General features: G+C 45.2%; 1 protein-coding gene and 1 long non-coding RNA gene across 3 annotated transcripts in view; one reads left to right on the top strand and one right to left on the bottom strand.

Annotated features, from left to right (window-relative positions):
* Positions 1-14755, top strand: part of ACVR2A (activin A receptor type 2A) — a 50480-nt gene that overhangs the window by 32033 nt on the left and 3692 nt on the right. Inside the window, exons 3-11 of one of the 2 annotated variants that reach the window (XM_042041673.1) lie at positions 627-736; positions 2020-2174; positions 7641-7664; positions 11281-11424; positions 12097-12240; positions 12943-13088; positions 13589-13703; positions 14016-14154; positions 14410-14540. In XM_042041673.1, coding sequence (XP_041897607.1) covers positions 627-736; positions 2020-2174; positions 7641-7664; positions 11281-11424; positions 12097-12240; positions 12943-13088; positions 13589-13703; positions 14016-14154; positions 14410-14540 — 1108 coding nt within the window. The remainder of the gene's footprint in view (positions 1-626; positions 737-2019; positions 2175-7640; positions 7665-11280; positions 11425-12096; positions 12241-12942; positions 13089-13588; positions 13704-14015; positions 14155-14409; positions 14541-14755) is intronic. The other variant, XM_042041674.1, reaches the window with a different exon arrangement.
* On the bottom strand, positions 452-2023 carry LOC121670836. The gene is made up of 2 exons (XR_006018298.1): positions 1013-2023; positions 452-906 (listed from the first exon to the last, which is right to left on the bottom strand). It is a non-coding gene; the product is annotated as an uncharacterized LOC121670836 (long non-coding RNA).

Here is a 14755-nt window from a genome sequence, read left to right as displayed (position 1 = left end):
TGACAATGTTCAGCTGTGTTTAAAATCCCTCAGTATTTCTTCAGGCTTTTCCAATTCTGCTGTCAGGCTGGCTCCTGGTTGGTGCCTGTTTTTTCTTTCTTGATGGGAATAGTTTCAGCTTATTTGTTAACAGAGTATTAATAAAAAAGTCTTTCCTGCAGTTAATTCAGTGAAATAAACCCTGTCCCTGAGCATAATGTAGGCAGAGGAAATTGTAGAAATTTTATCATTTCTTTCTACAAGTATAATAAAATTTAAAATTTCTCCTTCTCACTTATCTCCAGCCCTGTCCTGTGGGTTTATGGTCAAGCACCAGCTGTTTGATCCCTTGTTTGTCCTGTTTAAATCTAGATTGTGAACTGTTCCTCAGTGTCCTTCTGGTGGCTTTCTTTAACTTTGTCTTAAAAACAGCAAAAATGTGTTTCTCTTGTAATAAAATTTCATTGCAATATAAAATATCAAAATTTAATTTATTTCATTAGGTTTAGCTGTTACTTTGACACTGTGTTATCCTGGGCAATTTAATGATGTTCACTTTAGAAATTTTAAAGATGGGCACATATTTTTTCCAGAACAAAAACAACCCAGCTCGAGATTAATGACCATTTGACTCTTTTCTCTTGCAGGAATGATTGCATAGAGAAGAAGGACAGCCCTGAGGTGTTTTTCTGTTGCTGTGAGGGCAACATGTGCAACGAGCGCTTCTTCTACTTCCCGGAGATGGAGGTCACGCAGCGTAAGTTCCTCCTGATGGGAATATTCCACGTGGTGCTTCTTCAGGAGATCAGGCTTTTCCAAAAGTCCTGGCCTGCCTTTGCTGCCAGAGGGTTCTGATAGAGCTCTGTGCATTCCCAGGCAGAGCCGAGGAATTGCCAGTTCATTTATTCCACTTGGAGAGGTTCTCTCCTATAAAATCAATAAAAGGTGCTTCAGCTCTTTCCAAGGGTGAGAAGGAAGGATAATCTGAAATAATTGCCTGGTTTAAGATACAGAAGTTACTGTCAAATCTTACCTTAATTGCATGGTTAAGCTCCTGTAAGTGTGTAAATCATCCCTGTATCCCTGTGCCAGCCTGGGGATGCTCCTTTTCTTCAAAAAAATCCTCTTTATCCCAGCTGGACCTTGAATTCCTCTGTGAATGCATACAGTAACCTCTCAAAAGGGGGAAAGAATTTCTTCTCTTGTAGGTTCTTCAGTCTCAGCATATTGTGTGGTTCTGAAGGACAATCAAATTAGGCAGATGTAACAAATAATTATTTTAAAAAACAGCAGCTAAAAAATGATTTGATTTTTCTTGCCTATCTTCTTCCAGTCGGGAATCTAAGCTTTGCTGGAAAACGGAGTGATGTTAATAACTGAGCTGAAACCAGCAAATGTCTCATGTACCAAATAGCCAGAGGAAGTTGTTTATGAAATGAAAGAACACTTTCTGGGAGATTAAAATAGCCTTTGTTGACCCAGGAGATATTATTGTCATTTTTGTCAGTGATGCTGCTAAGGCAATAATTGACATTCTTCCCTCTCATGAGCCCTCTCTTGCCCCAGGGGGCTGTGGCTGCCTTTGAAGCAGCTCCAGCTTTTCCAGAGCCTTTTTTGAGGTTGTGTGGAAGTGTCTTCACCTGGAGAACTCCTCCTTGCAGCCGAGCAGCAGAGCACAGAAGTGCTGGCAGGTTATTTCTGCCCTGTGCAAGGCTAAACCTCCGTATGGATTGTTTTTCATTCATTAGGTGATGCATTCTTGCAATCCCCTGGGAATACAAACACCCCTTGCTTGCTGTAGGCTGGTGGGGGTTGGAGGCACAGAATTCCACCGTGCTGAAGTGTGAATCTGGGATCTGAGCTATTCCCATGCTTTCCAGAGTGCTGCCTTTTAACCAGGTGTTAGTTTGTGCTGGCTAATCAGCTGCTGGGAGCCTGCTGTGCTGCTGGCAGGAGCTGTTAGAAAATCAGGCTGCTGCACATTTCAAACACTGCCTGGTTTTGTTCCTTAAAAGCTGTGTCCTTTTTTTTTCCCTTCAGCAACTTCCAATCCTGTTACACCGAAGCCACCTCTGTTCAACACCTTGCTGTATTCCTTGGTGCCTATCATGGGAATTGCAGTGATCGTGCTCTTTTCCTTCTGGATGTACAGACATCACAAGCTGGCCTATCCTCCCGTGCTTGTTCCCACCCAGGTGAGCCCCTGCTGTGGGATTTGGGGATTTCTAAGGGCCAAACCATTCCTGAAGGGGATCTGTCTCATGGCTGGTCTCTGTTGCCCTCCTGGTTTCGAGGTCCTAACGCTTGCTCTCCCCTAAAGCAGAGAATTAAGCTTTACTTAAACAGCCTTATTAATTATTCTTTGATGACTATATCAGCAACTACTTCATGTTTTTATGCATCTCTTTGTTTGGGAGGAGAAAAACTGAACACAGAGGGCAAAGACACAGTGAAGGGGTGCTGAGGGCTGAGCTGTAATGCTTGGCTGAGAACAAAAAAGGGAGTTGCCAATTCATCTTGGCCATTTGAGGTGTACAGAAAATAGTAGCTAATAGAGGATGAGCTGTTTTTAAGGAAGCCTGGAACTGGGATACAGGTGCAGTTAAAGGGAATGTTCAGAAAATCTTCAAGCACAACTCCAGGGCGTAGCTCAGATCAAGGATTGTGATTCCTGTCATCTTCTTCCTCTTGTTTATGTATTTTCTGTTTTGTCTTGAAATGTTTCAGTTTTAGGGGTGTTGGTGTTTTGTTTCTAAAGGATGATGAGGTTGTGGGCTCCACATTTGTGTGTAACCTGCTGCATCCAAACAAACCTCCTGTGGCTCTGTGTGTGGAGTTCCTGCTGTTGGGAGGCTCCAGCTGGTCCTGGAGCTGTAATTTGTGCTAATCCTGGAATTCCTCTTCCTTCAGTTATGTCTGGAGATCCAGCTGAGATTATGAGGCTTTTATGGAAAGAGTTAAAACATGAAATTCTAGAGACCAGAGCAGAAAGGATGGAGAAAATGTAGTTGTGGAAATAGAGAAGTAATTTGGATTTTTGCAGTAAGAATTGAGCTTCTAACTCAGCTCAGTGACCAGAATATGTGACCTGTCCTACAGTGACATTTTTATGATTAAAATTGAAATTCCTGTTCTTTTGGGTAGGATTGCCAAGGATTGATCTGTGTGTGCTCCGTGCTCCCAGCTCCTGGGATATTTTCAGTGCTGCTGCTTGACTGGAGGGTGCTGCAGGAAGCAGGATTGCCTGGGGTTGATAACTCAAGTGTTTTGGTTTCAGTTTCGCAGTAATAGATAAGAGGAATTTGGGGAGAGGCAGTGGACATATGTTGTTGCCAAATGAAAAGAACATAATTTAGAGGAAAAAAGTCTGTTTGCTGTCCTTGCAGAGAGGATTGCAGCTCCTCAGACTCCCTGCAATCTGTCAGCATAATTAGTTCATCCAGCTCCCATTTTATGGATTTGGGACTTTACATCAACCCAGTGGTCTTTGCTGGGAGATCAAATTCATAACTGCTAATCGTGGGGATAATTCCAGTGTGGGATTGTCTTCGTAAAGAAATTAAGTCATGGATAAAGCCATAGAAAAAGCAAGTGAATGTTAAATACATGTGGGGTATCAAGAACTCGAATTCTGATCCTCCCTCCTTTTGCTGCCGTTTTTTTCTTGCATGGGCTGTGTTTGGAGCAGGATGGACACCTAAATTTTTAATAAATAGGGTAATCAGCTGGGGTGTTCATGCTCAGATTGTATCTTTGGGATAAGTGCTCCTTGGTGCTTGTGGGCAACAACATTTTCCTATCTTGTGGTGAACAGGCGTCAAGGCTCATGTGGAAAGTCAGGAAAAGCCACTTCTGCCTGAAAAACTACCCGGAATTATTATGTAAATCCAGTGTATAAACACTCTCCCATATGCAGCAGAGCAGTGGTTCCCACTTTAAATTTGATTACAGCTGGTCGGAACAGGAGACAGGGAAGGAGGGAAACCATTGGGAACTTTATAGCCACGAATAAACACTGAAATATTTCTGCAGTTAATCTGTTAATAGTGTATTTAATAATCAGGGCATGAGTGGAGTTTGCAGGCAAATGGATTTGGTTTAAATCTTTGTATAGCAGTGGTAGAATGGACAGGTCAGATGTACAGCAGGAATAACAGGGATTGCTCCATGTCAGATACAAATAAAGGTTATCTGCTCTTCCTTGGTTTATTCCCAGAAACAATGGGAGTACCAAGCTGCTGCCCTGGTACCAAACTTCCAGTAAAAAAATGAAAGGATGGATGAGGAATAAGCAAAAGATAAAAATGAGGAAATGCTGAAGAATGAGAAATGGTGAAAGAATTAGAAGAAGCGGTAAATAAAAAGAATAGAAGTGGTGATAAAAAAATCAGAGAGCAAAAGGGAAAGAAATAATTTGGAATATTTGAAAAGAAAAAAGCAAGAAACAACCTGTAAGAAATGTTTGAACTTGTAACAAGAGATAAAGGACAATTAGTCTTGGCTTGTTTGTGCTGCTCACTGTGCCTCACTGCTGTGTGGGGAACTATCCAGTGAAAGCTGTCAAATTCCATCAGATCTGTCACTGTCTGTGTTCTCAAATGAGTTATTAACAAATCCATGTTTGCTGAATACATCTGTGTGTATGGAAAACACTTAAGAACTGTTCTGTCTCCTTATTTCTATTTGATTTAGCAAACATAAATTCATCAGCTGATAAAAGTTATCAAAAGAGTTGGGTTGGTATTTTAAATATTTGAGTGTGTGCAGTGTTCTGCAGAAGGAGTTGCTGTGACCTGGTTCACTGTCGCTGGGGGACCCTGGCAATGGAACCCTGTGGTCTGGAATGAGGTGTAATCCAGGTTTCTCCCCAGACATTCCCCATAAAACTGGAGTGTGGATGGCAGGGAGCTGCTCCCTTCTTCCTGACATCCCTTGGGCTGGGGCCAGAGCTGTCAGTGCAGATTCCAAGGGGCTGTTCCCACCCTGGCAGCTGATGGGTGCCACTGTCACCCTTCACACGGAGCTGCCACCGGCCCCACTTGGGCTTTGGCAGCTCCCCCCGTGTCCCACCCCACCGAGCAGGGAATCTTTAACCTCTTATACTTCCCTGGGCGCCCAGCTTGGCAAGATTTTACTGCATCACAGTTGCTTTTTTGCTTTGGGTTGGTTTTGAAATGAGAATTGTGTTGAGAGGCTTGAGAAAAGGCTTTGCAGATTCACTTCTGGTCTTCATGACTTAATTTGGGGATTTCTTCTGAAATGGTTGAATTTTCTGGGGTCAAAGATGTATCAGGGTTTTAATCACTGAGCACAGGAATTCCTAAATCTACCTGGTGCACTTGAAATTTCTGGGATAATCTTTCTACACTGAGAAAATCCCAGTTTCCTGCTGAAGTATGAAGGAATTAAATCAATTGCTCAGATTTTGCCCATTTTAGCCTTCCAAAAGCCAGATTTTTTTTTCTTGTTGTTGTTACATTTCAACACTGGAAAAGTGCAAGGGAGAGGTGTTTTTAGAAGGATTGAATCCAAACCTGGGAAGATTAATGGCTACTTGAAAAATACAGGGAGAAGCCAGGTGCTTATAGGGAAGTGGGAAAAGAGATTGGAAAGTTACTGCAAATCAGGAGTCCTGAATGTGCACTGGGTGAGGAGCTTGAAACTGGGGGTCCTTTTTTTTTCCTAATAGAATCCTTGGGCTGGTACAAGTTCAAATGTGTAACAGAGGGAAGAATTTGTGTGAAAATACCAAAAAGCAGCTTTTACAGTTCAGAGTATGGCTGTGGGTAGCCCAGATATTGGGGAAAACCCGCAGTGCTTAGGGGTTTTATTGGTCTAATTGGTTACAAATATTGTAATAAACCCATTAGAGTTGGTTTTCGGGCAGCATAAACAGCAGTGAGTGGGTTTATGTACCTTTGTGGGGGTGATAGGGGTTTCCAGGGGGGTTGACTGCTCCCAGTTTTTGTTTATCAGAGTTAATTCCTGACATGAATCTCAGATTTGCATTTCTTTTGTAGCCCGATACCCTTAAACCAGTGCCCTTTGGATTTCTGCTGGGAGCCTGAGGTGATGCTCTGTGGGCTGAAGGGGAGGACATTGGTTTATAATCCAGAGGTGTTAATGAGCATAAATACATCTTTTTAAAATTTCCATGTGTGTGGAATTTATCAGTGTTTGGGGGAAGCTGATCCCTCGAGGGAGGAGTGAGAGGTTTCGGAGAGGACTTGTTTCTCAGAGCTTCATTTTTGCAGTTTCTCATTATGGTCAGAGCACAAAGGTTGAATTCATACATATTTCTGCTTCTTGCTGAGGAATTTCCATAGTTCTCAGGAGCTGGAGAACTTTAATAATGAACAGGCCTGGAAAAAAGGACTTGCAGCCTCTTGGGGTGGATTTTTCTCCGCTCCGGAGCTGCGCTGGCCAGTGGTGGAGGAGATCCTGGTGGATCCCAGTGCTCCAAGCTCTGGTACAGGATTTATGACTCCATTCTCCAAGGAATCGTCCAGCCCCTCTGGCATTAATTATTTGGAGAAAGGGAAGTGTGTGCTTGGAACTCTTCAGGCACAGGGAGAGGCTTGGGTTGGCCCCGTGCTCCAGAGCATCCTGAGGGTGTGAAGGCAGAGGGGGAGAAAGGGATCGCAGCTGGAGACAGGGGCTTGAATTCCCTGCTCTTCCCACACCCAGCCCATCCAGGTATAAAGGACAGAGGACATGGCTCAGGTGAGTCACAGAATCCTGGAATGTTTGGGTTCGACTGGAACTTAAAGCCCATCCAGTGCCACTCCTGCCATGGGCAGGGACACCTCCCACTGTCCCAGGGTGCTTCAAGCCCCGTCCAGCCTGGCCTTGGACACTGCCAGGGATCCAGGAGCAGCCACAGCTGCTCTGGGAGTGCCAGGGCCTCCCAGTCCAAAGTGCAGGAGGAGGAACGGAGGCATCTCTGTGTCTCTGCTGGGGTGACACCGAGGTTGTTCAACAAAAGCGATGAAAGCAGCACAAACAAGGGGGTCATGGAAATCCTGGGACATGGGTTTAGCCTGGATTTTGTTCCACGGTCTGTAAACCTCCTGGGATTGTTTGAAGGAATTTTTAATATTGTGATTGATCTCACTCTGCTGGGTGCAGTGTGTTCGAGTTCCCCCTCTATTTACAGATTTATCGATCAGGTTCAGTGATGGAGCCCAAACCCATGGTGCCGTTCGTTGATGAAGTTTGATTCCAACTGGGCCATTGGAAGTTTCCCGTTCCCGGGAGCGCCAGGGAGGGGAATTTCACCGGTGCGGCGCTGCCCCCTCGCGGGCAGCGGGGAGCACTGCAGGGAATGAGTTTGCATCCCGGGGGTTTGGAATTTCATGTTTGGAAGTTCCATACAGCTCTATACACCTGCAGTGGACATTTCTTGATGTAATTAGAAAATAATTCAGTTAATTGCCTATGTAATAATCCTGTTTTCCCCATTTTTCTTGGCTGACAATGCTGGATTTCTTTGATTGTTGTTTTAAATGTTGTTACTGGTACGGGAAAGTTTTGCTGTCCCCGTGAATATTTCTGTCACTAACTCACAAATAATTGACTTTGTCTCCTCTAAGCTGTTTTTGCATCCCATTCCTGGTGTAAATAGTAATTTCTCTTGCCTGTGTTTTTTCCCTCTCTGCAAGCACGCCTTTCATATAATGATTGAGGTAAGAGGATGTTTGTTCCTGGCTCTGGGGCTTTCTGGGGATGTGGGAGACATTGTTTGGTCAGAATTGTGATTTCTCAATATTTTGGATGAGCCATTTGTCAACATGTGTGGTTTAAAAATGCAGCTTTAGCCTGGGGTTCATGGATCTCCTAAAATTCCCTGGAGCTCTCGCGGCTGGTGGGGTCAGTACCTGCAATCTGGGATTGATCCTGGAGCACAGGGACATGGCCAGGGGGATCCATGGCCCCAGCACAGAGCTTTCCCTGGAAGCCAAGGGCGCATCCCACCCACCTGTGCCCTGTCTTTGGGTCTCCATTCCCATCTCCCACCTGGAAACACCCACTGGAGCTGTGTGGTCTCCACCTGCTGATCCTGGCATTTTGTGTGGTGCAGAAACTCACAAAAATGGATCATCTGGAGAAAAATGAACGTACTCCTTCACTGCTCTTCATCTTTCCCACTGACCCGGTGTTATTTTTATTTGTATTAAACTCCAAATCCCCGGGACCCCTTAATTCAAAAACTGGGGCATTCCTGCTCAGCTTTTCAATGGAATATTGAAAACATCAAGATTTGAGGTGTAATAGAAATGCTCAATTTCTGTCATCGTTAAAGTTCTCTAATTAATACCTGAAATACCTTGGAAACACATTTTAGAAGAAAATCAAATGGTTTAAATGTCTTAAAATTTGAATATTTTCCTGACTGTGCCTCTGTAAAGAGTTTCCAGAGTTCCTTGGATCTCTATTCCATGTTTGACACCCTTATCCCAGTCAGGGATGCTGGGTCCTGCCTCCAAGGAGCTGCTTTTAATGGATTTGAGTTCCACATTTGTTGAGCTGATCTCAAGACCCATTTTTGAGGACCCTTGAGGAACCCCATTTCTGGAAGTGACCCTTCCTTAAGGAATATTTTCCCTGTGTGACTCAGTCTGAGGGAAGGAGCAGGAACAGGGAATTGGGCCCTGGATTTTTTGACAGCTGGAAATCTGGGAGCCCAGTTTATCCTCCTGCCATCCCTGCTGGCATTCTGGCCTCGGCGCCACAGAGATCAGCCCCAAGGCCACACGGGAATAACGGGGCCTCTGGAACGTTAAACATTTTTCCTTGGAGCAGAGCGAGTTGGAAATATTGTCAGGGAATGCATCCATGTAAAAATAGTCCCTGGAGCTGCAGAGTCTGGAGTTAGATTTTAAGCAAGGTGTTCAGAAAAAATCAGGGGGGAAAAAAAGGAAAACTTTTCTTTCTAGTTGTGTTAACAGCAGGAATTCTGCTTCCCACTTGGAATTGGGATTTGTTTGGGTTGGGCTGTGGGCGGGTGGCGCTGTCTCAGCAACAACGGAAATTTTGGCTCCCAGAAATGTCTTCCCAGGAAAGGGAAAGGTGCAGGAACTGCAGCAGGGGCTGTGGCAGATGCTGGGAAGGTGGTGTGGAGAGCCAGGGATTTCTTGGAAATAGGGAATTTGGTGTATGGGAAGGGTTGTGGTCTACTGGGGAATTAGGAAGCACCAGGTTTCACTGTCACTTTCATTTCCAGCTCCTGGCAGAGATGCTGGAACTTGGAGGTTTTGATTTTCCTGATGGTTGGGGAAGAATTCAGGCACCAGGTGCTTCCAAATCCCAGCAGTTTCTTGGGAGGAGAGTGTGGGAAGGAAGGGGAATCCAAGCCACTGGAGCAAAGGGGGATTTGGGGTTATTTCCTACAAATTTCTCTGGTTTAGACAAGGCGGGAGGTTCTGAACTTGAACAGTTCATTAAATCAGGGTTGGCTTTGGGGGATAAAATGGAGCATCTCGTTCCCACTTCCTCTTCTAACAACGACAAACTGCATTTACAAATCTTTGTTTAGTACAGTTTGTATTTTACAAATTGAGGGCACTGCTTTCCCTGGTGCCTGGAATATTCCAAGAGGGCTCTGGCAGGGAATGAAAGGCACCAAGGGAGGGAAATCTTCACTCTCAAACTTCATTTTCTGTGCTGCAAATGTTGATGTCACAACTTCAAGCGCCTGTCGCTGTCACATTGACAAAAGGATTTCCTCCTTTTTTGGGGACAGTGTTGCAGTGTGTTTCTAATTTGAATTTCAAATGTTATTTATATTCTTTTTCTAGTTATTAATTTATGCAATGAGGTTACTCTGCTCTGACTCTTCCTCTGAAACTTGTTCTTTTTAATTTATTTGTAGTTGTGTAAGAAAGCAGAGAGTGGATGTTTATTCCTGCACTGAAACTACTCAGGACTTGTGTTCTCAGCACTTGTCTCCATTCTCCCCCTATTAAGGGTTCTTAACCCCACAGTTTGTCACAAAATGTGTCTTTAACCTGCCCAGGATTTTATGGTTTTGATGGAAGTGCTCAAGTATTTAACTCTTTATTGAGTGCTCTCCTCTCTCTTGTTGAAGCAACTCCTCTGGTGGTTTTCATTCTCTTGAAAACAGCTTTACAGGGGCTCTGTGGGGAAAGCAGAGGAGCCAAGGAGGTGTTTTGGAGGCTTTTTGAAAACTTTGGGGTTGGTTGTTGGGGTTTTTATACAGGGATGAGCTGATCCCACCTGGAGGGAAAGGGCCAGCCCAGAAGGAAGCAGAGCTTTGGCAATAAAATCGAGAATCTGCTCGTTCTGTTCAGATGATGTGATACAGCAGCTACAGGGTGTGCAATAAACTGTCCCCTCCCCTTTCCCAGGAAGGGAAACGGTCCCAGGCTGTAGTGGGGGGATATGGAAATGGGATATGGATACAGAGCCCTGGGGAAGCTCCGTCTCACCTCCAGTTGTACCAATCCTGCAGGACAGGACAAGATCACCTCTGCAGTGTAGCTCCAGCTCCCCTCTGGGTCCAGCCAGGTGCTGGGATCTCAGGAACACGCTGGCAAAGTGGGGAGCAGTGGGAGTGGGGCAGGAGGGGCTGATCCCCACATGTGGATCTGCAGGGTTCAAAGGTCCCACACATCAGATAACCACAGAAAACCTTAATTGCATCCAAGGAGCTCAGTGCAATTCCAGCTCTTAACAAATGTAACAAGTAAAGCTTGATTATCTTTGTTCCTTAATTGCTGCTGTGCTTCCCCACCTGGTTATAATATTCCTTAATTTCTGCTGTGCTTTCCCACCTGGTTACAATATTCCTTAATTTCTGCTATGCTTTCTTCCCACCTGATTCCATTATTCCTTAATTTCTGCTGTGCTTTCCCACCTGGTCACATTATTCCTTAATTTCTGCTGTTTTCCCACCTGATTAGACTATTCCTTAATTTCTGCTGTGCTTTCCCACCTGAGTATATTCTTCTTTAATTTCTGCTGTGCTTTCCCAGCTGATCACGTCATTCCTTGGTTCCTGCTGTGCTGTCCCACCCGGTTTTCCGGGTGTATCCCATCCCTGTGGAGCTGCTCCCTCTGGCACATCCCTCCTGAGCATGTTTCACAATCCCATTTCCCGTCCCTGCGGAGAAGGGCTCGGCTTTGTGCCTGGATGTTTGGGGAATTGCTGCACTGGGGTTTGGCTGGGTGATTCCAGGATCTCCCCATTTTACAATCCTTTATCTGTAGTGCTGTCAGGGATGACATGAATTAATGCCATTAACAACAGCAGCATTAATTAATGGTCTCACCTGATTGCAGGATCCTGGGCCTCCCCCACCATCTCCGTTGATGGGTCTGAAGCCGCTGCAGCTCCTGGAGATCAAAGCCAGGGGGAGATTTGGGTGTGTGTGGAAAGCTCAGCTGCTCAATGAATACGTTGCAGTCAAAATATTCCCCATCCAGGTGAGCAGAACTCTTGGGGTCCTGGGTTGTTCCTCGCATTAAAGCAGCTTTTCTTGGCCCAGTAATTCTGTAAATCCAAATGGAAACATCCTTGAGGTGTAAAAGATGCAGGAAGAGTTTTGGTGATTTAAAAGAAGTATTTTACTGCAGTAAACACATTATTGAAGCATAAACCCTGTGAAGTGTGTGTTTCTAGTCATAAAATCATTCAGCATCCGTAGTTTTAAGCAGCTCTCACCCACTTCTTGACCAGTTAATAATCAAATTAAATTGTACTTAGAAGGAATGTCCTGAAATGCAAACCCTAAAGAGATTGTTCCAATTAAACCTTCCTCAATTAAGTGCCATAACACTTATTGCCCAGCAAGTGCCCTCGGAAAGCCGTGGCTTGGATTAAATGGATTGAAGAATTTTGAGAACACAGAGTGATGCTGAATGGTGATGCTGGGATGGGTTTTACATTCATTAAAGCACCCCCTGCCACTCGAGGTGCAGGAATGTGCTGGTGTTTCCTGATGGTGATTAAACACTGCAGGCTCTTGTTCTTGCAGCAGAAATTCCCTGTATTTTTTGATAGACCTTTTCCAAATGCTGGGAGCAAACTCCCCTCAGGGCCAGCCCCTGGTATCCCGTTCCTGGTGGGTAACTGGGGTTGTGCTGCTGTGTTTGCAGGACAAGCAGTCGTGGCAGAACGAGTATGAGATCTACAGCCTGCCCGGGATGAAGCACGACAACATCCTGCAGTTCATCGGCGCCGAGAAGCGCGGCTCCAGCATTGACGTCGACCTGTGGCTCATCACCGCCTTCCACGAGAAGGTGGGGCTGCCCCTCCATGGGCTCGGGGCCCTCCTGAGTGAGGCAGGGGGAGAACAGCCCTAGAAGAGTGTCACAGATGTGGAGTTGAGGCAGATAAGGAAGAAAATTGAAAGTATTTTGCACTTAGCTGCTCACTTTTCACTGGGTGTGAGTTTGGTTCAGTTCATTTTCAGACAGCTGAGGAAGCTGTCGTCAGGTTTTACTGATAGAGGAGTTGTTTAGGAAACAATCAAAAATTAATTCTACCTTTTTTTGGCTTTTTAGAATATGTCTTTTTGATTATCCCCCATCTAAACCTGCCTGAAATAAATAACCTCCCATCTTGCAGAGATTGGAGGAGGTTATTTTTGGTCCACTCTTGTTGGTTGATTGGAATGAAAAATAAAAATGAAGTGATACAGATTGATTCTATTGTGACAGCAACAGGAAGAAACACAAATATGATTAATTAAGAATATGTGTGGTTTTATGTTGAATAATTTTGATCTCTTTAGATTTGTTCAGTGTGTATTTCACTCTGAAACTGGGGTGTTGAATGATTTCATCTCTGTTTATTCAGAGTGTGTTTCACTCTGAAACTGCTGTTGGTCCATGAGGAAGGACAGTCAGAGGTCCTACAGATGTTCCCCCCAGCTCAGCAGGAATTGCAGCTTTTCCCTGGATGAGTGACACTGAGCTGGGTGTGTGACTGTTTTGCTGCAGGGGTCCCTGACGGATTTCCTGAAGGCCAACGTGGTGTCGTGGAACGAGCTGTGCCACATCGCCCAGACCATGGCCCGTGGCCTGGCCTACCTGCACGAGGACATCCCGGGGCTCAAGGACGGCCACAAGCCGGCCATCTCCCACAGGTACCGCCCTGGGAATGGCAGCTGCCTGGGAAATGGGGACACATGGGAATCCTGCATGCAGCCCATCACCTTCCGTTCCTGCAGGAATTCCGTGTCTCCATGTTAGGAGCCAGCACGATGCATATTTCCAAGGGTTTTGTTTCCTGCTCTTTAAACAAGATGCACTCACTGCACACTTGGATTAAAACATTTTCATTCCATCTCTGTATCCCACTTGCATCATCCATATCCGTATCTCCATATATCCATCATACATCTGTGTTTATTTTAAAAACAAGCAGAAAATTACAGTTCCAACTGCTGTCTCATTTATTCCCATAAGGATAAAGGTCTGCAAGGTTTTATTATTGTTATTTTGTTGTTTAACTTATCTACTTCTTTATCCTGTTTCTGCCTTTCATACCATAATGTTCTTGTTTTATGCTATGCCTTCTTCCTTAGTTTTATCTGTATTCCATGTTCTAGATCTCTAATTTGTGTTTTTTTCTTGAACTTGAAAGGGACATTAAAAGCAAGAATGTGCTGCTGAAAAACAACCTCACAGCTTGTATTGCTGATTTCGGTCTAGCTTTAAAGTTTGAGGCTGGAAAGTCTGCAGGAGACACCCATGGACAGGTAAGTCCTGGTTTATTTCCAGGAATGATCCAGCTGTTACATGGACGTGAATGGGAATTCCACCTCAGGCTCATTGCATAGCTTCTTCCCCCTTTTATCCTGACTGGAAGATTTGGACGAGAACTTTTGTCATATTTTATTAATTATTTAATTACTGTTCAGAAACTGAGGGATGAAACTTCCTAAGGCAGGAATAACCATGGCTTTGTTTAATCTGGGACAAAGCATGGATTTCGTTTGGCAGCAGCCGGGCTGGTGCCCGTGCTGGGGCTGATTCTGGGTACAAATTGTGGTGTTCTGCTGCCCTTGCAGGTGGGCACCCGCAGGTACATGGCTCCGGAGGTGCTCGAAGGTGCTATCAACTTCCAAAGGGACGCGTTCCTGAGGATAGACATGTACGCCATGGGATTGGTCCTCTGGGAATTGGCCTCGCGCTGCACGGCCGCCGACGGTGAGCAACGGCCTTGGCTGGGGAATGCTCAGGGTCAGCACTGTGGGTCCCTGGAGTGTCCAAAGCCAGCTTGGGCAGGGCTTGGAGCAGCCTGGGACAGTGGGAGGCATCCCTGCCCATGGCAAGAGTGGAACTGGGTGAAATCCCTTCCAGCCCAAACCACTCTGGGATTCTGATTATGGCCGAATTCCCAACATTCCAATCTTCTCTTTCCCTTTTCCAAGTCAGTGGTTGAACTCATGTTTCCCTCTGCAGGCCCCGTGGACGAGTACATGCTGCCTTTTGAGGAGGAGATTGGCCAGCACCCGTCCCTGGAGGACATGCAGGAAGTTGTGGTGCACAAAAAGAAGAGGCCTGTCCTAAGGGAGTGTTGGCAGAAACATTCTGTAAGTGGGACCCAACCCACTGCTGCAAGGATTTGAATCCCACATTCTGTCCATGCCGTGTTGTGTCCATCACACTGGGGTTTGGGAGGGATTTAGTAATTCCAGTAGGAGTTAAATGGGCTGTAAATGTTCCTCATCTTAAACTGCTCTTTCTTCAGTAGTAGAAAGTGAGTGATTTTTTCAGCTTTTTGGTGGGAGATCCTGGAGTTACTTTT

Source organism: Corvus kubaryi, unplaced genomic scaffold, assembly GCF_017639235.1.
Source record: "Corvus kubaryi isolate FWS band 111438036 unplaced genomic scaffold, C.kubaryi_AGA036_p1.0 37396, whole genome shotgun sequence".
Taxonomy (NCBI): Eukaryota; Metazoa; Chordata; class Aves; order Passeriformes; family Corvidae; genus Corvus; species Corvus kubaryi.
Note: the sequence above shows the minus strand (reverse complement) of the source record. Positions and strands in the feature narration are given on the sequence as shown.